This window comes from Portunus trituberculatus, chromosome 42 (assembly GCF_017591435.1).
Source record: "Portunus trituberculatus isolate SZX2019 chromosome 42, ASM1759143v1, whole genome shotgun sequence".
Classification (NCBI taxonomy): domain Eukaryota; kingdom Metazoa; phylum Arthropoda; class Malacostraca; order Decapoda; family Portunidae; genus Portunus; species Portunus trituberculatus.
The window spans coordinates 28,687,424-28,711,368 of record NC_059296.1 but is presented as its reverse complement, the minus strand read 5'-3'; the positions used below and the strand labels follow the sequence as shown (position 1 = coordinate 28,711,368).

The 23,945-nt window shown below is 43.6% G+C and overlaps 1 protein-coding gene across 1 annotated transcript in view; it reads left to right on the top strand.

Annotated features, from left to right (window-relative positions):
• LOC123517578 (tubulin alpha-1 chain-like) overlaps window positions 1-21,931 on the top strand; it is a 29,391-nt gene extending 7,460 nt beyond the window's left edge. The window contains exons 2-9 of the mRNA XM_045277834.1: window positions 11,878-12,100; window positions 13,743-13,915; window positions 14,999-15,127; window positions 16,212-16,411; window positions 19,695-19,869; window positions 20,292-20,444; window positions 20,838-21,001; window positions 21,311-21,931. Of these exons, the coding sequence (XP_045133769.1) occupies window positions 11,878-12,100; window positions 13,743-13,915; window positions 14,999-15,127; window positions 16,212-16,411; window positions 19,695-19,869; window positions 20,292-20,444; window positions 20,838-21,001; window positions 21,311-21,446 (1,353 nt within the window). The 3' untranslated portion in view covers window positions 21,447-21,931. The remainder of the gene's footprint in view (window positions 1-11,877; window positions 12,101-13,742; window positions 13,916-14,998; window positions 15,128-16,211; window positions 16,412-19,694; window positions 19,870-20,291; window positions 20,445-20,837; window positions 21,002-21,310) is intronic.
• Window positions 21,932-23,945: the final 2,014 nt, after the last annotated feature.

Below are 23,945 nucleotides of genomic sequence, written 5' to 3'. Positions count from 1 at the left end.
TCCGCCACCACCACCACCACCACACACACACACACACACACACACACACACACACACACACACACACACACACACACAGTAAAAGTTTCTGACCACCATTTATTCCTATCAGATTAATAGATCGATTTTCTTCCTTATTCGCCTCCCAAACTCCTTCACTTTAAACACGAGATGATGTCCAGGAAAGTGGGTAAAAATGCAGCGCCTCCTCTCCTTATTCTACCTTGTCTGGACGGACTGTGGTGTTTTTTTTATTTTTTTTTTATGAGCCATACTGCTACGTAAGGCTTGCAGGTTCGTCCCGGCTGATGCTCACCTCTAGATAACACACACACACACACACACACACACACACACACACACACACACACACACACACACACACACACATGTTGATTACGTAGGGAATGCATTTTGTCATCTGTGTGTGTGTGTGTGTGTGTGTGTGTGTGTGTGTGTGTGTGTGTGTGTGTGTGTGTTTTTTCCGTAGTGTCGTTGCGGTGGGAAAAATTTATGAGCGGGTAACCTGCACTTTACCTTCGCCGTGTGTGACGTCACGAGTGGCGTTGTTGTTGCTTACGGTTGTGGCAGTAACTCTGTACACACACACACACACACACACACACACACACACACACACACACACACACACACACACACACACACACACAGTCTCAGTCCCATCCGAAGATCGGTCTATGAGCTCTGAGCTCGCTCCGTAATGGGGAAGACTGGCTGAGTGACCAGCAGGCGACCGAAGAGGTGAATTACACACACACACACACACACACACACACACACACACACACACACACACACACACACACAATCTCTCTCTCTCTCTCTCTCTCTCTCTCTCTCTCTCTCTCTCTCTCTCTCTCTCTCTCTCTCTCTCTCTCTCTCTCTCTCTCTTATACTCTCAAAGATTAACAACATCCATTATCTGGCTTTTTTCTACGTGCTTTCTATTTCAGTCTCTATTTGTTTATTGTTTCCCGCTGTAAATGTTAACAGTTCAGTTCGTGTCACAAAAACTTCATTGATCGTCATGGCAATAAAAGTCACGGTGAACTGTTTGCCATCAACTCCCTTTGTTCACATTCCCTCCCTCCTTCCACTCTCTCCCTCCACATTCCGCTCATTTACTCTTTTCTCTTCATCTTGTATACTTTCCCCACTCTTTCCTTCCTTCATTTCCTTACTTCGTTCCTCTCTACCTCTCTTCTCTACGATTTGTTGATTTAATTGTCTATCTATTCTTCAATGTTCACTATACGAATCTTTCATTAAGTATTTTTCTTTGCATATATTTTCTGTTCTTGTTCCTTCCATACCTTCCTTTTTTTTTTTTTTCCTGTCCGTCTCTTCTCCTACTCACTTTCTGTTTGTCTACATAGTTTTTAGGTTAGGTTAGGTTAGTTTTTTTTTCCCAGTGTTCGCTATCTATTTTTTTTCTCCCTTCTATCTATCACTGTTGTACATTTTTGTTTTAGTGTTGTCCTTTCCGTCACCCTCTTTTTTTTTTTCTCTCTCGCCTTTCGAACTATATTTTACACAGTTCTCTATTTACCCCTTCCTCTTTCTCTCTCTCTCTCTCTCTCTCTCTCTCTCTCTCTCTCTCTCTCCCTCTCGCTCTCTCTTTGTCTATTTTTCATCACCGCATTTTTTTCCCCTTCATGCTTCCTCTCTTTCTCTTCGGACACCCTCGGCTGACTCATCTGATCGCCTCCCGCCACCCCAACCTTCACGTGGCTTCCCCGCCATGCACACCTGGGCACTACGAGGCTTCAGGCACCCCCTCCCTGCACTCCACTACCCTTACTTTTTTTTTCCTCCAGTCCCTCCACATGTTCTGTCCCACGTGCAACCCAATCACTCCCTTCCTTCCTTCTTCCGGCGCCAAAATGCAACTCGATCAATGAAGTCCTTTACTCTTTTATTCTTCCCCCCACTCATTCCTTCCCTCTTGTGACCCTTAACACCTTTATCTAAATTTTTCTCTTCCCTCTTCACAGTCTCCTCGAATGTATCTCTCTAGCTCTCCTCCTGCTTCTCCTTCTGCTCCTCTTCTTTCTTCTACTACTACTACTACTACTACTACTACTACTACTACTACTACTACTACTACTACTACTACTCTTTCTTCTCCCCTTATTGCCACATTCATCTCTTTCTCTAGCCCTCCTCCTCCTTCTCCTCCTCCTCTTCTGTGAACCCTGAAACTACACGAAGCTTGAACTTAAAACTTTCACGGTAAGTCGGCCAAGGTTACTCCCGTAGAACTTAAAAGCTTTCTTCTTTTCAGCTTACTCGCCTTTCGGAATATCTAAGCGGGCACTTACAGTCTACTAAAATGTATAGTAACGTAGCATATCAAGGAGAGAGAGAGAGAGAGAGAGAGAGAGAGAGAGAGAGAGAGAGAGAGAGAGAGAGAGAGAGAGAGAGAGAGAGAGAGAGAGAGAGAGAGAGAGAACCATATCTTAAAAACACAGTACCACACACCCGCTACTTTCAAAATGCCCTATTCGTTGAAGCTACAGATGTTTTTAAGAACCTTGTCGCATTTTTAGTCACAGATCAACAACATTCCCACATTACTAACAGAAAAAAGATACCCATGAGAACACGAGTAGTGATTTCCGTGGCCTTTGAAAACAGTCGTGGTGAGAAGAGCAAAGCGTTTCAGAATACGGGTCAGGGAACGGTGAAAGGAGAAAGGAGAAAGGAGTTGTGGAGAAGGGAAGGGAAGGAGAGAGAGAGAGAGAGAGAGAGAGAGAGAGAGAGAGAGAGAGAGAGAGAGAGAGAGAGAGAGAGGGAATGAAAGAGAGGCGGGGGAGAGAGACAGAGAGAGAGAAGCAGCGTTCGAGAGGTTGGTTAGGGGACAAGAAGGAGGTCTGTGAGAAAGAATAGTGGTGCAGCTCATAGATGTGTGTGTGTGTGTGTGTGTGTGTGTGTGTGTGTGTGTGTGTTGGTCCGCACTCGACAGCTCAAGCAGGGAAGGTAATATGAAAATGGGGCTGCACTGGCTTCTGCAATTTCCTGTACAGTTATGATGGCAAAGAAGGAAGGAAGGAAGAAAGGAGGGAGGGAGGCAGGGAGGGAGGGAGGGAGGAAGGGAGGGAGGGACGGTGGGAGGGAGGGAGGGACGAAGGGAGAGAAGGAAGGAAGGAATGAAGGGAATGAAGGGAAAGGGAGCGAAGGGAATGAAGCGAGAGAAGGAAGGAAGGTGATGGGGAATGGGAGAGGAAGCGGAGGAAGCGAAGGAGGTGAAGGAAGGAAGGAAGGAAGGAAGGAACAGTGGGTGGAGGGAAGGAGGAAGAAAAGCGAAGGATAAGAAAGTATATCGGTTATGTCTTCGGAAGAACACACACACACACACACACACACACACACACACACACACACACAGAGAGAGAGAGAGAGAGAGAGAGAGAGAACCATGATGAGGGTGGTGACTCAGCCCCAAACAATCCCTCCCTTAGTCCAGCCTTTCATCTCTTCTCCTCCTACTTCTCCTCCTCCTCCTCCTCACATTACTTACCTACATAAAGATGTCACTTCCTTTCTTTCGCATTTTGATGCATATATCCTCCCCTTACGACACACACACACACACACACACACACACACACACACACACACACACACACACACACACGACTAAGTAGTCAATGAGGGCGGGAGACGAAGGGTGTTATTAGTTGGAAATCTGGTGAAGGAAGGGAAAGAGAAAGAGGAGGAAGAGAAGGAGGAGGAGAAAATGAAGGTTGTGCCAAGAACAGGAGGGTCAGATAGGAAACGAAAGAAGTGAAAGGAACGAAGATAAGTAAGAGAATGAGAGGGAGAAGCAGGAGGAGGAGGAGGAGGAGGAGGAGGAGGAGGAGGAGGAGGAGGAGGAGGAGGAGAAGCAGGAGGAGAAGGAGAAAGAAAAAATAGTAAGGAACACGGTAGGGGAGAATAGAGTAGGGAAATAGATGGGAGGTATTCAAGCCTGAGTCATAAGGTTACATTAAACAGTTTGCTTAAGTCTTCTAAATTAGTGCGTGTGAAGGCGTCTGTCACGATCAGCTAAATCTTGAACGCTCCTCTGCCTCATGCACTTCCCCGCTAAGGAGACAGCTAATTCACGCCACGCAATCCAACGGAGGAAATTACTAACAGAACACTTTTTTAATAAGACGTGCGGCTGACAACTTATCTTTGCATGGTAGAAGAATTGCAGCATTTTCTTATTCTATTCAGTCTGAGGTGGTTATTTCATATATGTGTTGTTACATCCAAACACAGGCAATTGTTTATATTCAAGGCTTGATAGATAGACTTAACGTAATTCCTCCAGCTCTTTATGTTTCTCTCTCTCTCTCTCTCTCTCTCTCTCTCTCTCTCTCTCTCTCTCTCTCTCTCTCTCTCTCTCTCTCTCTCTCTCTCTCTCTCTCTCATTGTATTGAGAATCATCTGTCTCATACGAGTATTTGAAAATATAGATTTTTTGTATTTATATCACATATGTTTATCACAATGTGAGATCTATGTTGTATATTTTTGAAAAGTGGTATTTCTTTCATGCATATCTTTCTATAGCGTGTCATATCTTGCATTCTTCTGAAAGAAAACCTTTCACATATTTTCTTTTTTTCCACAGAGTGAGTTGTCTGTCTTGCATTGCTAGAAAGAAAAAAATAGTAATTTCTTTTACGCATTTCCTTTGACGAACATAATGTGAGCTGTCTGTCTTACGTTCCTGAAAAAACCCCCCAATTCTTTCACACTTCTTCATACCTACAGTGTGAAGTGTCGGTTTTCATTTCCTGAGAAAAAGGAAAGAAAGAAAGAAAAAGAATATATATATATATATATATATATATATATATATATATATATATATATATATATATATATATATATATATACAGTATATATGATAATGAGAGATTTCTGTCCTGGATTCCAGAGAGAGAGAGAGAGAGAGAGAGAGAGAGAGAGAGAGAGAGAGAGAGAGAGAGAGAGAGAGAGAAATACTCTGGTGACTAACTCAATATGCAATGGTACTTCAAAGGATATTATAAGATCAGCCATCTAAGTAACCCTGGAAATCTTCTTGTGAGCCCCTGGGCATTCACGAACCCCAGGTTGAGAACCCCCGCTCTAGAGGCAGTGTAGGAAAGTAGAGGTAGGTGAGTGAGTAAGTGAGTGAGGGTGAGGCTGCAGTCGGGATGCTGCAGGGACTCAACACATTAATCTCAGAGGCTCGGGAAATGGCGTGACTTTCTTATTTGATGCAGCTCTCAGATTGCTTCACCCCGTCACTCCAGCCACACCGTGATGGAAAAGTGGCACGAACGGCTATTTCTCTTGGATTTACGTAGATTATCCCGTCACCGGAAAACAGGTCACTGAGAGCCGCATTTTTATTGAATTTAAGTACATCATTCTGTCCTATAAAAAAAAGATACAGAGGAAAAAGATAAAGAGAGAGCAATAGAAATGAAAGGAGTAAATGCTTCTCCATGACTCGAACATTCATTAACATCTCTCTCTCTCCCTGTAATTTGCACGTACGTCGAATTATCAATGAACTCTGCTCCAATTAAACGAGAGGGGGGTGAACTCCACTTCTGCATCGCCGCTTTGCTCAACACAGCCTGGACAATATCGAGTGGCTAACTTCTACCGCTTTAAACAGTAACTCAGAGCATCGACCCTCTCTCTCTCTCTCTCTCTCTCTTCTTCCCTGGCTTTATCTCTTGCTCTCTTGCTACATGTAATTATTTCTCCCCATCTCTTTCTCTTCCTTGCTTTAATCTTTTTCTCTTCCCAAGCACCTTACATTGAATTTCCTCTTCATTTTTCGAACTCCAACTGTGCCTCTCTGTCTCTCTCTCTCTCTCTCTCTCTCTCTCTCTCTCTCTCTCTCTCTCTCTCTCTTTCTCCTCAAGGGGTCATGAAAGGCGAGAACATCGTTGTAAATAGAGTAAAGTGATAACATTTACTTCTTATATACTTACATACGCAGCTCACACACACACACACACACACACACACACACACACACACACACACACACACACACACACACACACACACACACACACACACTAATCACACACAAATCTTGCTTATTTGACTTATGAACACAGATTGACGAGAATAGACAAGAACAGTAACATGAGAAGATGATTTGTCCTTTTTTTCAATGCGTTAGGCCTATGACGGCTATAGGCTTATTCCTGAAGGCTGCGAAGGTTATCCTAGAATGAAAAGGCACTGTAGAATTAAGATTACTAAGGTGATGAGAAAAATGAGTACGTGTATATACGAAATAAGAACATGAATACAGATATATACTGAAGAAAAAGTGGAACCATGCGTGCTTTGGGGTCCGAGGGGTCTCCAAGCGCACGGTTTCGAATCCTGCCCACGGTCCGAATGTAGGTTGGGCTTCCTCACTCGGGGCAATGGTTTCCTAGCGGGTGGGCTTTGAGATAGGAGGTACCCCAAAAAGTATTCCCTTTAGCCCATAAATTCCCGTGAAAAGCCCACATGGTATAAATAATAAAAAAAAGGAGGAAAAAGAAACTGCTGGATGGTTGATTTTGTATAAACAAAATAAAAAAGTTTGGTATATAAGGAAGAAAAGTGAATGAATTGATGTAAGTGGATATATTGATGGATTTGTATTCTTAGATGCTTCTGATTTAAGTTACGACTAATTTCAAAAGTCATAGAAATTTTCACAAACTAGAGAGAACAAAGGCTGCATTCTCGTGGGTGTTTTTCCTCCAGAGATCGTGGGTGTTTTTCCTCCAGAGATCGTGGGTGTTTTTCCTCCAGAGATCGTGGGTGTTTTTCCTCCAGAGACCGTGGGTGTTTTTCCTCCAGAGACCGTGGGTGTTTTTCCTCCAAAGACCGTGGGTGTTTTTTCTCCAGAGACCGTGGGTGTTTTTCCTCTACTGATGATGCAGAATCCCCCTCAGGTCAGGTCAGATCACGTTAAACTATCAACTTAATCGTGGAAACAACCTTGAGAAAATGTAACTTTACTTACATCTTTTTAGAAACTGACGAGATAAGACACGGGAGACGTTTGGGATTGCGGTCTAAAGTCAAAGTTCTCCTTAGATTAGGTTAAATCAAGTGAACCATCAACAGAATCATGAAAAAAAAAAATAAATAAAAATAAAACTCCACTTCTTCAGTACCATGACACGTTTTCATATTCATTGTGCTCACTATTTGGTGATTTTATACAACTTCAAAAGCTCAGGTAGGGATTAAAATAGTGAAGACTCTAGCTATTAATCTTCTGACATCCACAGACCCTTTTTAATGGAAATAAAATCGTCTAATCACACCCAAAACTCATGGTAAAAATGTGTCCCATGCTCAAGAGGCTAAGAATACCGCATAGTGTTAAGTGCAAACCCTCACCAACACCGTGCTCAGCCTTTCCCTTTAACCTTGTTGTCTAATCTCCTTACAAGATCAGACAACCGAGAGACTGGTACTTGAGGGAACACGCTAAGCACAACAGTAATGAGCGGGAACACAATTCAAGTTTTGGTCATTCATATACTTTCAGGGGAGTCAAGAATTTAAACCTCACTTTGCTCATACAACAGTAATGAGCGGGAACACAATTTGAATTTAGATCATACATTACTTTAAGGAGAGTCAAGAATTTAATCTCACTTTCCTCATACTGTGCTTTTGGTAAGTCCAATTGGCTTGAAACTTTAATATGTTCTTTGTGAGTGTAAAAATAAGCTATTCTGTAAATTTCACCAAGTTTTAAGGGGCTGGAAACATACCACCATATTCCGAAACACCTCCATCACATTGAAAATTCTGTAATCGAAGTGCCACAGATTCTAACCCCTTCAAAACTGGGAAACATTTTTATCTTGAGATTTGTGTACGATTAGACCATTTTATTGACATTAGGAAGGGTCTATGGAGGTCAGAAGATCAATGGCCACAGTCTTCACTATTCTAATACCGCCACCACATGTGTTTCTGAAACTGAATAAAATCTCCATATAGTAACCAGAAGGAATATGGAGAAGCGTCATGGTACTGAAGGAGTTAAGGATATTTTTACGCTTTTAGTAACAAAAATAACACACATCTCTACATTATCAACAGGAGAAACACTCTTGAAAACAGGTATAACAATCTCAGTAGCATTAGAAAATAGTTGTGAAGAGAGAGCAAAGAGTTTCTCAATACAGGCCATAAACGTATGAGAGGGCAGTGTAAACCCGCCAGCTCAATCTCTCCCAGCCAGCCTCGCATGGTGGTGCTGGGAGGAAGGGAGCGACGTGGGAGGAGAATGGAAGCTATCGGCAAGGCACTGACGCGGCTCGTGACGTGTTCTTCCTCTGGGGCCGTGACCGTGACGACTTGACGTGCATGATCCGACTCTTCTCTCTCTCTCTCTCTCTCTCTCTCTCTCTCTCTCTCTCATTAATGATTCCTCATCCAAAGAGAGAGAGAGAGAGAGAGAGAGAGAGAGAGAGAGAGAGAGAGAGAGAGAGAGAGAGAGAGTAACGCAAATGGAGAGCAACTTTGTCTATTAACACGTCTAAACAATAGTACGCGCAGAGAGAGAGAGAGAGAGAGAGAGAGAGAGAGAGAGAGAGAGAGAGAGAGAGAGAGAGAGAGAGAGAGAGAGAGAGAGAAGTTTGCCAATTAAGACACCAAAACAATAACAGCCAAAAAAAAAATAAGAACAATAAAAACACTAACCCCAAACTTTTGTCCAGTATTTGTTGTAGTGTGATGAAAAGTGACGCGGCCTGACAATACTGTGCGTTTGTATGTGTATTGAGAGAGAGAGAGAGAGAGAGAGAGAGAGAGAGTTGTATTACGAGCTTTCAACTTATACCACCCTCCCACCTCTCTCTCTCTCTCTCTCTCTAGCCGGTCTTCCCTTCCTCTCTCCTTCTCTCCTCCACATGACTCACCACTACCTCTCCTGCTCCTTCCTCCCTCCCTCCCTCCCCCCCATCTCACTGCTGGCTCAGAGTACTGCCCTCAGGCTTAAAGGAACCTCCCGATGCGTCTTTGTTTCATAATGCGCCAGAAAAGTCTCTCTCTCTCTCTCTCTCTCTCTCTCTTGTGTCGCCATATAAATACACTGTTGTGACGCATTAAATCTATAAATGTAAAGAAATTTATCTATTTATTTATGTATCTATCCGCCTGTCTGTCTCTCGTTCTGTCTGTTTCTCCACCATTTAATTTGTTTATGTATTTACCTTGTTTATCTATCTATACATCTATGTATTATGTATCTATGTGGTCATCTTTATATCAGTCTATCTATTCACCTATCTATGTATTCATGTGCTCATCTATCTGTCTATACGTCTATTTATTATGTATTTATGTAGCCATCTTTGTATCAATCTATCTCTTCATCTATCTTTGTATTCACTTGCTTATCTATCTATCTTTACACCTGTTTATTATTTATTTATGTAGCCATCTCTATATCAATCTGTCTATTCACCTATCTATGTATTTTCCTGCTTATCTATCTATCTATACACCTGTTTATTATTCATTTACGTAGCCATCTATATATCACCCTATCTACGTACAGATCTATTACATTTTCCATCAATCTGTGTACCTGTGTTCATCCTCCCCGTGTCGTATTATATTAGTTCACTCCTCCTGAGCCTCGCCGGTCATTCCTCCCCGTCGTCGATGTTCTTTCCTTCCTTCCTTCCTGCCTTCTTTCCTCTCTCCTTCCCTCCCCACCATCCCTCCCTCTCTACCACCCAACTCGACTCCACTCCACCTTCCGTCGTCTTTCCCTGTCTCGGTCACTCCTCTCTCTCCTTCCTTCGTCTCCCGCCCCGCCCTGCTCTCTCTCTCTCTCTCTCTCTCTCTCTCTCTCTCTCTCTCTCTCTCTCGTCGCACGCACCACATTCCTGATTTCCTTTTATTCTTCCTCCCTGCGTCCGTCTGAGGTTCCCTACTGAGGAGAACCCGCCCTGCTGTTGTCTGACGGAGCGGAAAGGCATGTGGGTTTGTGTGGTTCACCTCTCCTCATGTGGCTAGCAGTAATAATAATAGTAATGATAATAATAATAACAATAAGAGGCATTTAGCGGCTCTTCAGCAAGTAGTGACGCCCGTGCCTTCGTCAGCAGCAGCCGGCAACGAGTTTTCAAGGCTGCCGGTCGTTGTGTAACAGCCGGTGACTCGCTGCTGGTGCTTGAGGCGAATAGCTTGGTTGTATATTTTTTTTCTTTTTCCTGTCGCCGCGCTGGGAGTCCGCGTGTGTTTAGTTCAGTCACCAGCTGTCGGACCGCTGGGGACTTTGGGGACGCGAGAGACAGGAAGAAAAAGGGGAAAAAAATATTAAGATTCATGTAGATATTATGCTTATGTTATAAACTTTAATGTTATTCTACTGGCGGAGTGAATCATGGGCGCGCAGGCTGGAGGGCTTGGGGACACGAGAAGCAACTAAGGGAGCAAACACACGATTAACCCCCTTCAATACTGGGACACATTTTTACCTTGAGATTTGTGTACAATTAGACCCTTTTATTGACATTCGGAAGGGTCTATGGACGGCAGAAGATTCATAGCCAGAGTCCTCACTGTTTTAATCCCCCCACATGAGATTCTGAAGCTGTATGAAATCACCAAATAATAACCACAATGAATATGGAAACGTGTCCTGGTACTGAAGAGGTTAATCCAGAAATGATGTACATATACCTGTTATAAACTTCAAGGCTGTTTAGTTACATGGACGAGCATATATAACCGAAACGGAATGCTTTGTGCCCTGGTCCCCCTATGTTTGGCGAGGAGAAATAAACAACACGTCTCATTTCACATAAGGAGCCGCGCCAGCAGAACGGACAGGTAGAGTACACCTGCAACTGTGTGTGAGTGTGTGCGTGTGTGTGTGCGCCCCCTTGTAAGCCTGAGCGTTGGGCCGTGTGTGTGTGTGTGTGTGTGTGTGTGTGTGTGTGTGTGTGTGTGTGTGTGTGTGTGTGTGTGTGTGTGTGTGTGTGTGTGTGTTTGGGGGCCAGAGGAAGGAATTACTGGTTACTGAGGAGGACGTAAAGGAGGAAGTCCGAGGAAGAGGAGGAGGAGGAGGAGGAGGAGGAGGAAAAGGAGGAGGAGGAGGAGGAGGAGGAGGAGGAGGAGGAGGAGGAGGAGGAGAATAAATAGCTGCACTTTTCTGCCCGAAGTCGACAACGTGCGGAATGAATAAAACAAACAAACAGTCTGCATCTCACCACTTACCTCACTGAAAACTTATCAACACCATTACTATTACTATTATTATTATTATTATTATTATTATTATTATTATTATTATTATTATCATTATTATGAATTGAAGCACTTATATGATTCTTAACCTCTTCAATACTGAGACGCATTTTACCATGATTTTTTGGGTATGATTAGACGATTTATGGAGGTACAAAGCTTAATGGCCAGAGTCTTTACTATTTTCAATCCCTATATAGGTTTCTGAGGCCGTAGAAAATCGCCAAATAGTAGCCAGAATTAATATGAAAACACGGCATAGTACTGAAGGGATTAAACTCTTCATAAGCACCACTACTACTACAACTACTACTACTACTACAACTACTACTACTACTACTACTACTACTACTACTACTACCACTACTACTAGTGCTACTACCACTACTACTACTATTACTAGACTTCCGTTCCTAATAAAACTTAATTTCCTATCATTGGTATACTTGTGTCCCGGCGCAGTGAAGTGGAGCTATGCATGTCTATAGGTAACTTCAAACAGGCTGCTCAGATCTACGTGTGCAGCATCACGCTCACATAACTGTCTAGTCTAACCCACACCTGTCTCCGCAGCGTGAGTGTATCAGCGTGCACATCGGCCAAGCGGGCGTGCAGATGGGCAACGCCTGCTGGGAGCTGTACTGCTTGGAACACGGCATCCAGCCCGACGGTCAGATGCCCTCAGATAAGACCATTGGTGGCGGGGACGACTCCTTCAACACTTTCTTCAGCGAGACTTCCTCCGGCAAACACGTACCAAGGGCTGTGTTCGTGGACTTAGAGCCGTCCGTAGTAGGTAAGTCCGTGAAGGGAGTGCATTCTAATGGCCGTTAGTCTAAATCCATCCTCTATTATGCCTCCTCCACCCTTCCACCGGTCACATTCAAGTAATTATGTCCGCCTGTGCCGTTCCCTCCTTCCTTACTCCTCCTTCTCCCTCTCTCTTTCTCCTTCTCTCCCGCGAGACGAGTAGGCAGAGTGAATGGTTACCTTGAGGTCTTACTGTAAACCCTTCACGACCACCGCTTAAAGTTTGGCCGCCAAGTTTGAGGTGCAATAACAAACGGGATTTTCCGCGAAGCCCCGCGTGACTCAGCCGGTTGTGGTCCTGATCAGCGAGAATAAAGTGTTGCTTAGTGCTGTGTGGTTTGTTTTATCGAGGATGTAATGAAGGAATATACGTAATCTCTCTCTCTCTCTCTCTCTCTCTCTCTCTCTCTCTCTCTCTCTCTCTCTCTCTCTCTCTCTCTGGTAATTACACTTATCTTTCCATCTGCCTTTTTTTTTTTTTCCACCGTTATCATCTTTTTCGTTTTTTCTCTCCTCAGTGCCTCCCTCCTTTCCCATTTCCTCTCTTCCCGCCTTCCGCTTCATATCTCTCTTCTCTATCATTCCTATTACTCACTCCTCCTTCCTTTCCTTTTCCTCTCTCTCTCTCTCTCTCTCTCTCTCTCTCTCTCTCTCTCTCTCTCTCTCTCTCTCTCTCTCTCTCTCTCTTTCTCCTCTTGCCTCATGTCTTTGTTTATCTCTCTCTCTCTCCCCCCTCTCTTTTCTTTCTTTACCCTCCTTTCTCAAGCATTTCCTATGTTTTTCTTAACTCTCTCTCTCTCTCTCTCTCTCTCTCTCTCTCTCTCTCTCTCTCTCTCTCTCTCTCTCTCTCTCTCTCTCTCTTACTCTTCCTTGTTCTGCTCTCCTCTCCACCTGCCTTCCCTCTTCACCTCTGTTATCACTTACTCCTTTCACTCTTGTGTATCCCATGTCTCATCTCCTTGTCACTTCCTCTCTCTTTCATCCCCCCTTCATCTCTCTATACTCTTCTCTCATCTCAAATATTTCCCTTTCCCCGTCTGTCTCATATCTTTAATTTCGTTTACCCTTGATCTCTACCATCTCTGTCTTCATTCTCCCCCACTTCCTGCATTTCGTTCCTTCACTTTTCCTTTCCTTTTTATGCCTCCTCTCCACCCTCTCACTTCCCGCTGCGTGTAACCTCCTTCCTTCCACGAACTTGTCAAAAACAGCTTCGTAAGAGCCAATAGATATATAACACTATTTGCTCCTCCTATGTGTTCCTTTGTGTTTCTCAGCAGCGTCTCTGTCTCGCCTCCTGCATTTGGCTCTCCCCTGCCTTCTCTCTCTCTCTCCTTCCTCCTCACTCTATCTCTCTTTCTATTTCTCTCTTTCTCTCTACTCTCTCACCACGACTATGTATTTTAAGAGGCCACAAAGATGAGTCAGCGGGTTCTCAATAGTGTTTCTCCTGTTGATAATGTAAAATTGTTGTTAATTTCTCTCTAAAACCATGAAAAACATTATTCAAAACCAGTGTCACTTCAACTAGAGCCTTCTGAAAATAGTGAAATTCAGGTGCAAAAATGTTTTAGAATATTATGGTCCGCTACCCAACAGACGCCTCACCTCCTTTACTCCCTCCACAGACGAGGTTCGGGCGGGCACATACCGACAGCTGTTCCACCCTGAGCAGCTCATCACCGGCAAGGAGGACGCCGCCAACAACTATGCACGCGGCCACTACACCATCGGGAAGGAAATTGTGGACCTCGTGCTTGACCGGCTCCGTAAAATTGCCGACATGTGCACTGGTCTCCAGGTACGCACACACATACACATATACACGTGACTATGCAAATGTTGATGTGTGTGCTCCTTCAGTCTTATTCCTCGACCTAACTTGGCTTAGCAACTTCAATTCCTATCCATACTTCAAAATATGTACACACTCACATACACACACACACACACACACACACACACACACACACACAGAGAGAGAGAGAGAGAGAGAGAGAGAGAGAGAGAGAGAGAGAGAGAGAGAGAGAGAGAGAGAGAGAGAGAGAGAGAGAGAGAGAGAGAGAGAGAGAGAGAGAGAGAGAGAGAGAGAGAGAGAGAGAATTATGTGCATATACATTTTACTTAACCAAACACTCCCAAAAAGGGTTTCTAATCTCTAAAACATGAGTAGAGTCAGTAAAACGTTCAGTACATCTTTTACGTGAGCCAACTACTACAGTGAGTTCCCCAAGCATCATCTAACTTGGCTCAGCGGGCGTGACGTGACCTTGTGGTAAAAAGTCGCTCAAGAGTCTTAATTCCTCCTCCTCCTCCTCCTCCTCCTCCTCCTCCTCCTCCCCGTCTGGTGCTCGCCCTCAGTATTGTGGCAGGCACTGAATGGCGGGACAGCTGACTCTCCTTGAAGGCTTGTTGTACTATGGGTCAGACTATCTAGTAAATCTTTTCCTCTCCATTCACGGTCTCCATGGACGGTGTTCAGAAATGCTTTGTTTTCTCACCCATGACTACTTTCAAAGGCTACTGAGATGACAGATTGGGTTCTCAAGGGTGTTTTTTTTTCTATTTACAATATAGAAATTTTGTTAAGCTGTCACTAGAACCATAAAAAAAACCCTCTGAAAAACCCTCGTCATTTGAAATAGAGCCTTTTGAAAATAGTGATGTGGCGTATCATATCAATCCCTCCTCTGGCTTCCTATGCTTTAATTTTCTACGAGACAAGGTTAAAAACATGAGAGAATAAGGGAAGCTGCAGGAATTAAGTAGTCTGACCTCCAAGTGACAATTTCTGTTCAAGTAATGGTGAGCTTGGTAATATGTGCTCAAGTGCGTCTGTCATTTACACACCTTCATGTTCCCTAAAGCTCTTTTTCCTCCACAGGGCTTCCTCATCTTCCACTCCTTCGGCGGCGGCACCGGGTCTGGCTTCACTTCCCTGCTGATGGAGCGCCTCTCGGTGGACTACGGCAAGAAGAGCAAGCTGGAGTTCTCCGTGTATCCGGCGCCGCAGGTCAGGGGAAGGAGATTGACTGACTGATCATATTGGCGCACCGCTAGAGCGAGGTCATATGCCGCCGCAGGCCAGATCATAGAGAGAGAGAGAGAGAAAGAGAGAGAGAGAGAGAGAGAGAGAGAGAGAGAGAGAGAGAGAGAGAGAGAGAGAGAGAGAGAGAGAGAGAGAGAGAGAGAGAGAGAGGAATCGTGCAGCTGGTGGTTTTAAAGGATACAGACGAGAAAATCTTACAATGCACTTCTGTAATGATCTGATTAAGAAACAAAGGAAAGGAAAATTATTTCTTATAGTATTAAATGTATGTCTTTAAGAAGCACAAAGAAATACGTAATTCAAGGGAGACGGGAGAGGAAGAGAGGGAGTTAAAAGAGATTGACACGACACAGCTTAATAGCAGGTTGTGATTTAATGAAGTGGCAACGTATTCAATTTCTCTCATACTCAACAGATGCTTTGCTTTTACATAATGTTTAAAGAAAATTAGAATGTTCTTAATTAAAACAGCTTCAAGTGATACACTCAATATAAGGTAAGATATGTTTTGAGCTAATCAAGTGACAGAGAAGCATTAAGTTCCTCGTGTTTTCATCATGTGCACAGTCCACAGTGTTGAACAAAAGACAGTGTAATAAAGTTTTTTTCTTTTAAGTTCGTCGTTGAACACTTGAGATATTGTCGTTAATCTAAACTCTTTCACGAAGGAAGACAGTCACCTTACAAACAAAACAGTGTGATATATTTTAATTTAGATCACAAAGGAGTATTGCGTTTCTCTCAAAGTGATATTGTGGTGCAGCTCTTAGTGCAGGAAATAAATAAGTTTGCCTCAACTGAGACAATAACTTCTGAAGAGACTGTGGCTTATACATGTCCCCGTAGGTATATCTCCGCACCAACACTCCACCAATTTCCTCCCCAAAATAATTCCTTCTTTGCCAAACTAGATTACGTAGAGAGAGAATTTATCACTGGAAAAATATTGTGTGTAAAATTTTCAAGGGAGAATTTTCGTGGGTGAAATTTACTGGGATGGCATTTACTGAGAAACGGCCGCCCTATTGACATGCCGTCCTTCCCTCAGGTGGCGACCGCTGTGGTGGAGCCCTACAACTCCATCCTCACCACTCACACCACCCTCGAGCACTCCGACTGCGCCTTCATGGTGGACAACGAAGCCATCTACGACATCTGCCGCAGGAACCTGGACATCGAGCGCCCCTCCTACACCAACCTCAACAGACTCATCGGCCAGATCGTGTCCTCCATCACCGCCTCCCTCAGGTAATTACTATTCCCTTGAACACCTGAATAATATGAAAGCTTGGACGATGAGCCTCAGTAGCGATCTATGAGTGACACTGCGATGATGATAAATGGTGATGGAAATAAATGTGTGGATTAACCCTTCGCTACCATGACGCGTTTTAGTATTCATTCTGCTTGCTATTTGGTAATTTTATGCAGCTTCAGAAACTCATGTGGGAGATTAAAATAGTGAGGACTGTGGCCATTAATCTTCTGACCTCCATAGACCCTTCCTAATGTCAGTAAAATGGTCTAATCGTACGCAAATCTCAAAGAAAAAATGTGTCCCAATATTGAAGGGGTTAATTTGACTTTTATAAATATTAACAGCTTCCAATTTAGAATCATAAAATGCAAGGACAGCTACATTTTCTAATTTGGCCGATGGATTATTCAAAGGTTATGTAAGAGGCAGTTGGGTTTTAAAACAATTCATCACATTACCAGCGTCCTCATCAAGTTCACTGCGCTCATCTGTGTAGGCTGCCCGTAACATAATGGACGCAGATTGACAATTGTGAGTGACATGTCTATAATATAACATGTGACGCTCAAGATGAAACCAGACAAATCATAATAACATTCACCCAACTCTATTTTTCTAGTACCAGTTCAAGTGATACACTGACAACAACACGAACACCAAAGACAACACCAGGACAACACAGAAAGGCAACACCAGGACAACACAGAAAGGCAACACCAAGACAACACAGAAAGGCAACACCAAGACAACACAAAACAACATTAAGACAACACAAAACAACACCAAAACAACACAAAGTAACACCAGGACAACACAAAACAACAAAGTGCTCCAATAGAACGAGAGGAATATCATTAACCTGAACACCTAAGCATTGTGACAGCCTGGACATTGACCCCAGACCGTGTTACAACGCACTGGCAATCACAGCTGGCGAAGGAGAGACAGGGGTAATTACATCAAGCAAAGCTGCCGGGGATCATGTTCCTGGAAATAATTAGTCCCGCAACATGATGGACTAAACGCTTGACTGCAATTCACTTAGGCAGTAAATGTACGCAGTAGTGATGATAATTGTGCACAGAAGAGTATGGATTAGGAGGAACAGACAATGACAGTATACGAGAAAATAGTAAGTGCACACTCAGGTTTAGAGAGAAAAAAAATCACTGGTATCGAATAGCATAGAATGTCAAAGAATTAAGTACCATGGGCAGTGAAAGATCGGAGAAAGAACATTAACTAGAAGGAGATAACAGTTTTGGTTAAAGAAAGCGATCTAAAGTGAAGACAGTTTATATTTATGTAGACGAAACAAACTATCAAAGAATAAAGTACCAAAGGAAGTGAAAACGCGAGGCAATAACAATGACAAGAAGGAAATAACAGTTTTGGTTAAAGAAATCGATTCAAAGTGGAGACAATTTTTATTTATGTAGGAGAAACGAACTTCAGGAAAAAAAAAAAGTTTCCGGGTTGAATACAGTGGCAGAACAAAAGTCTAAGACACACACACACACACACACACACACACACACACACACACACACACACACACACACACATACAAATTAGAATCAGATGAAGGAAAAAAAGGAGTTATTTACAAATCACAGACGTAAGTAATTACAACGCCGTCCATAAAAAAGATAGAGAAAAAAATATGTTAAATCTTACTGAAATTAGAAGAGCAACACGTAGAGAAAAGAACTATGACAGATTACAAACAAACGTCATTTTTCTTTTTCCGAATGGAGCAAATTGTCGACGAGAAAGAGAAACAGGCAATTAATGTGAGTGAGTGTGTGTGTGTGTGTGTGTGTGTGTGTGTGTGTGTGTGTGTGTGTGTGTGTGTGTGTGTGTGTGTGAGAGAGAGAGAGAGAGAGAGAGAGAGAGAGAGAGAGAGAGAGAGAGAGAGAGAGAGAGAGAGAGAGAGAGAGAGAGAGAGAGAGAGAGAGAGAGAGAGAGAGAGAGAGAGAGAGAGAGAGAGAGAGAGAGAGAGAGAGAGAGAGCAGCTGTGAACGGTAAAGATGATATATAATCCTCATTACTGGATTCCCGGATTCCAGGCGTGGATGAAAGGAATATCTAACGAAAACCAAATAAGAGAGGCTGTTGACTCAGTACTGATTCCCCCTTTGAGCCATCTTTACGAGCAAGATATACCGTATGGAGAGTAACAGCACTGGGCCAATTTCATCTCACTATCATTGGGGATCCTTTTCCACCAGGGACTGACAGAGCTAAGAGTGTGAATGGTGTGTGTATGAGTGTGTGATGGTTTGTCTAGGCTGCCCCTTGTGTGGGTGTGTGATGCGCTTGGGTGGTGATATGGGGCCTAATATGGGTACCACTATAATTAAAATTGCCTGATGGTTTGTTTAGGCTACCGGTTCTGTGGGTGTGTGATGCGCTTGGGTGGTGATATGGGCCCTAATATGGATACCACTATATATAAAATTGCCTGTGCCACTAACGGGTTGAAGCTTAACAGCGCTTCGAATGCTCTTCAAGTTATCTAGAGGCGCTATAGGCCAGAAGATAAAGAAAAAAGATTGCAGGCCTGGTGTGTAGATAGATAGACAAATAGATCAATGGTAAATTACTGATATATGAAAGCTGTGAGTAGAATTATGAACTGTGTGATGTGAAATGTGATGGATGAAATTGTAGTGTACTTTCTGAACTGAACTGAACGTAACTTCTTCAATACAGGGATACCTGTATTGAGATTTTGGTATGATTAGACCATTTTATTGACATTAGGAAGGCTCTATGGAGGTCAGACGATTAATGACCACATTCTTCACTATTCTAATCCTCCAAATAAGTTTCTGAAGTTGTATAAAATGATCGAATAGTAAGCAGAATGAATATGGAAACGCGTCATGGTATTCAAGGGGTTAAAGAGATAGTTAGATGGTGAGGACTGAAGAGTTTGGGGACAGAAGATAAAAGATAAGAAAATTAAGGAAAGTGATAGAAGAAAAGATTGTTGGTGACCACATTTCTATTTTCTTTACTAATTACTAACTTCAATATTGAGAGTATACGAGCTGTTGTTTATAAATTCTGGTTGATACGCTAGACGTATTCACCTTGTCGATGAGATTTCATGATGTTGGCCTTTTTTGTACTTCTCTCTCTTTTTTTCACTTATATCACTAAAACAAATCCCTCTCTTCTTTTTTCACTTATATCATTAACTCCATTTGTTTGTCCCCCCTTCTCGCATGCATGAGAAACGAGTACAACTGTCCCGTTCTTTCTCAGATTTGACGGAGCTCTCAACGTGGACCTGACGGAGTTCCAGACCAACCTGGTGCCTTACCCTCGCATCCATTTCCCATTGGTGACCTACGCGCCCGTCATCTCCGCCGAGAAGGCCTACCACGAACAGCTCTCAGTCTCCGAAATCACCAACGCCTGCTTCGAGCCAGCCAACCAGGTGAGGGAAGGGAGGGAGCGCCGCCTTGTACAGACACACACCTTGCATTATAGGAACAGGCTAAGACAACTGTAAATTATTCTGTTAATGATCGTGTGAAATGTTAATTGATCCTTCTGCTAATAACACTGACATTGTGTTATTAATCTGAGTGACTCTTGATTGTTATAAAAAGAAAAGTAAATCCACGAGTACTGAAATGTTGTAACTATTCGCTCGGCACCTTTGTTGTGAATAGTGTCTCCTGAAATTAACTCCAGACTATTCCATTACGCATGAGGAGACACACCTGCAAGTCTTGACAATTTTGAGAACCATTGTTACACTTTGCAGTGTTAATAATGGAGCAAGATAGTGTTCAGTACAATAAACAGTCTTCTGCCTTAATGCATTTCTAATGGCGAGGCTGTTGTGCACGGCAGATGGTGAAGTGTGACCCGCGCCACGGCAAGTACATGGCCTGCTGTCTGCTGTACCGAGGCGACGTGGTGCCCAAGGACGTGAACGCAGCCATCGCTACCATTAAGACCAAGAGGACCATCCAGTTCGTGGACTGGTGCCCCACAGGCTTCAAGGTAAGATATTCTCTTTCACCGTTACATTATCAACACATATGGAATCCTTACACTCAAACACAAGACTTCCTCTTTTGCTCTCTTTATTCTTGTTTGCTTGGTACTCGTAATGTTGATCTATATCTGAATTGCATGTAAAGTTGATTAATAATACTTATTATTTTCCTCAATTTGTTGAATATCACCAAAATACTATTGTATATTAAGTTATTACACAATATCATTAATTGACCTTTAGAAAATCAGTTTGGTTAACACTAGCGAGAGTATGTTCACTCGAAATGGCTAATATATAAAAGTAAATGAAGAAAAGGAAAGTAAGAAAAACACGCTAATGTGAAACAAATGCTGGTGGATTTCGGGAAGGTCTTTGACGCAGTTTCTGTGTTACAGGTGGGCATCAACTACCAGCCGCCCACCATCGTGCCGGGCGGCGACCTGGCCAAGGTGTCTCGCGCCGTGTGCATGTTGTCCAACACCACCGCCATTGCCGAGGCCTGGGCTCGCCTCGACCATAAGTTTGACCTGATGTACGCCAAGCGGGCCTTCGTGCACTGGTGGGTAGTGAGTGCCTCGGGTCGCACACCGTCACACACCGGGATAAAAGTGTGCCACCATAAAATTCTCTTCTTCATTCTTCTTTCTGGATTTTTCATGTTCTCTGCAAGGCTCTCTGTCTTAGATCTGTTCTACATTCAGAGCACCTTCCCTCCTCTTCCTACTCTCTCTCTCTCTCTCTGATCATAAGGAGTACTTTCATATCATCAGTCTGCTTCGTCTCTTTCTTCCGTCCATTGTCAGAAGTAACAAGTAGACATGCGTCAAATTATTCTTGTTCCGTCTTAAATAATATCCTTTCTTCACAGGTACGTTGGCGAGGGTATGGAGGAAGGCGAGTTCTCTGAGGCCCGAGAGGATCTGGCAGCTCTGGAGAAGGACTACGAGGAGGTGGGCGTGGACTCTGCCGATGGTGATGGCGAGATCGAGGGTGACGAGTACTAAGTCATCGCTGGAGAACACTAAAAGCCCCGCCACTCCACCACAGCATTTACGTTTATACCATGAAGGAACACCACTACTGTCTGTTACTCAAATTTATGTTAATCAGGACACTCATGACCACCTTGTTACTTGTTTTTAAGTAACAAGGAGATACTCTGAACACTATGATATTATCAGTATTAAGTGAACGGTTACGTAGTAAGTAGAAGACAGTTGAGGTGACTGGAAGGCGATAACTCTAAGGGTTCCTTGATGGCGGCTACGTTCTGCCTTTTCCTCTTGTTAATGTTTTAATTATCAAAGGAGAAATGCATTGTATCGTTAGTAGACAGTATATATGGTCAATGTAAAGCAACGCGAAACCCTGTAAACACCAGAGAGGCACAAAGCACCCCGAGGAGGCCACTCACGGTCCCCTCGCATGTCGTGGTGCTGGTGGAGCTCAGTGTTTTGTATGCTTGATACCAATACACCCTGAGTCACCACTCCTCGTATTCATTACCTGAGTCACCATTCCTCGTGTTCATTACCTGCTGGTGAGGGTGAGAAGGGATGCGCACGTCAGCAGTGGGTAACTGTGTACGCTTCCTCGTTTCTGCAATCTTTGAACCATTCCGTTGTGTCACCGACTCTCTCGAACTCTTGAATCTTGAGTGTCTAGTCCAGTTATATGTTGATTGCATTTTTCAGCGGCAACTGACGTAGGACCATCCACGAGAACATAATGTAATACACAGACACATTACAAAACGTTCAACTTGCTTGCCAGACCCACCTGCAGCAGAGGCAACGTGATGGAATATATAGACACTCCAAAATTCCATTACTTTGTCTAGCGACCGGAGACGACCACATTTTTAACTCTCATCTCTCCTCTGCCAAGATTTTTTTTATGCAAGAGGGGAAGCTGGCCAAGGACAACAAAAATTGAAAAAAAGGCCCATTTGATTGCCAGTTCCCTAAAAGAATCATAGGGTTAGCCAAAAGTCTGGGACAACTGATACACATGGAATTAATCTTCTAAACTAAACACTCCTGAAGGTTTTATGAAGTACTATAACTGAAAACATAAAACATTACACATCAGCGCTTCCTTAATTATTTCCTATAATGTTGGCAGGCAAACCTTTGATGTCCCTGTCTCCTCTTACCTCATGACACTCAGGCAGTTCTTTTCTCCAATAAACTGCTCATAATGAATCACCGCGGAATTTCACATACCAGTAAATACTTTCTAAACAATTACAGAACTATGACATATCCAGCAATTTCCTTTGGAGGTGTGTGTGTGTGTGTGTGTGTGTGTGTGTGTGTGTGTGTGGCGCATGAGTAAGATAAGTTAGTGTCACATATATCCACACACACACACACACACACACACACACACACACACACACACATCAAAGGAGCAGCAAACATCAAACATTATTCATTACATTAATTTCCTCAATAGCATACCCGTGTAGTCTTCCCTCTCAGGTATAGTACAATAACGTTATTTCTGCTTCTGTTTTCACTGCTGGTTAGGGTGACTAACTACGCTGACCACTACTACCACGCCACGGTTGCTGATTTATGCATTTCCTACTAACCACGTTTAATGTATAGTGTGCTCGCTCTTCATTTTCACATTTTCACTTCATGTCGCGTCAATTATGGATATCAAGTCTTTTTTTGGCTCTTTTTAAAGGGGTTTATTTTATCGTATAGGGTTTGTTAGTGACTTTACATGCTTCGTTAGGTGACTTTCATACATTCTCTCATCCACCTACACACCTACACACCTACACACACAGACACACACACACACACACACACACACACACACACACACACACACACACACACACACACACACACGCTGGAAGTATGTGGACGACTGCACCGTGGGCGTACCCGTCAACAACACCAACCCAGACTTCTCAGCACTTCAGTCCACTCTTAACCAACTACAGACGTGGACGGAGGACAACAAAATGACCATCAACCACACCAAAACATTTGTACTTCCACAGCAGCAGTCCCCCCTCCCCAGCTATCTGTGGGCCCTCACTCCCTCCAGGGGTCCGCAGCACCAAGCTTCTAGGTGTCTTGGTGGACGATCAGTTATCATGGAAGGAGCATGTTTACACCATCATCAGGTCAGCCTCATACAAGATCTATATGCTGCGCCGACTCAGGTCCCTGGGTGCACCGGCAGATGAGCTGAGGGGAGTGTACCTCACCTTTATACTCCCTAAGCTCATATACGCCTCGCCAGCGTGGTCCTCCTCCCTGAACCTCACACAACGACAACAGCTGGAGAGGGTTCAGAAGAGGGCGTGCAGGGTCATCCTTAGGCCTGCCTACAGGTCCTACGAGGACGGCCTGACCTGCCTGAGTCTGCCGAGGCTGGCCACAAGACACCAGGAAGCCTTGGAAAAATTTTGGGAAGGGCTGCTGCATCATCCACGTCTCCGCCACCTGCTACCTCCAGACGTGCCTCCCCCTGCCCGCGCC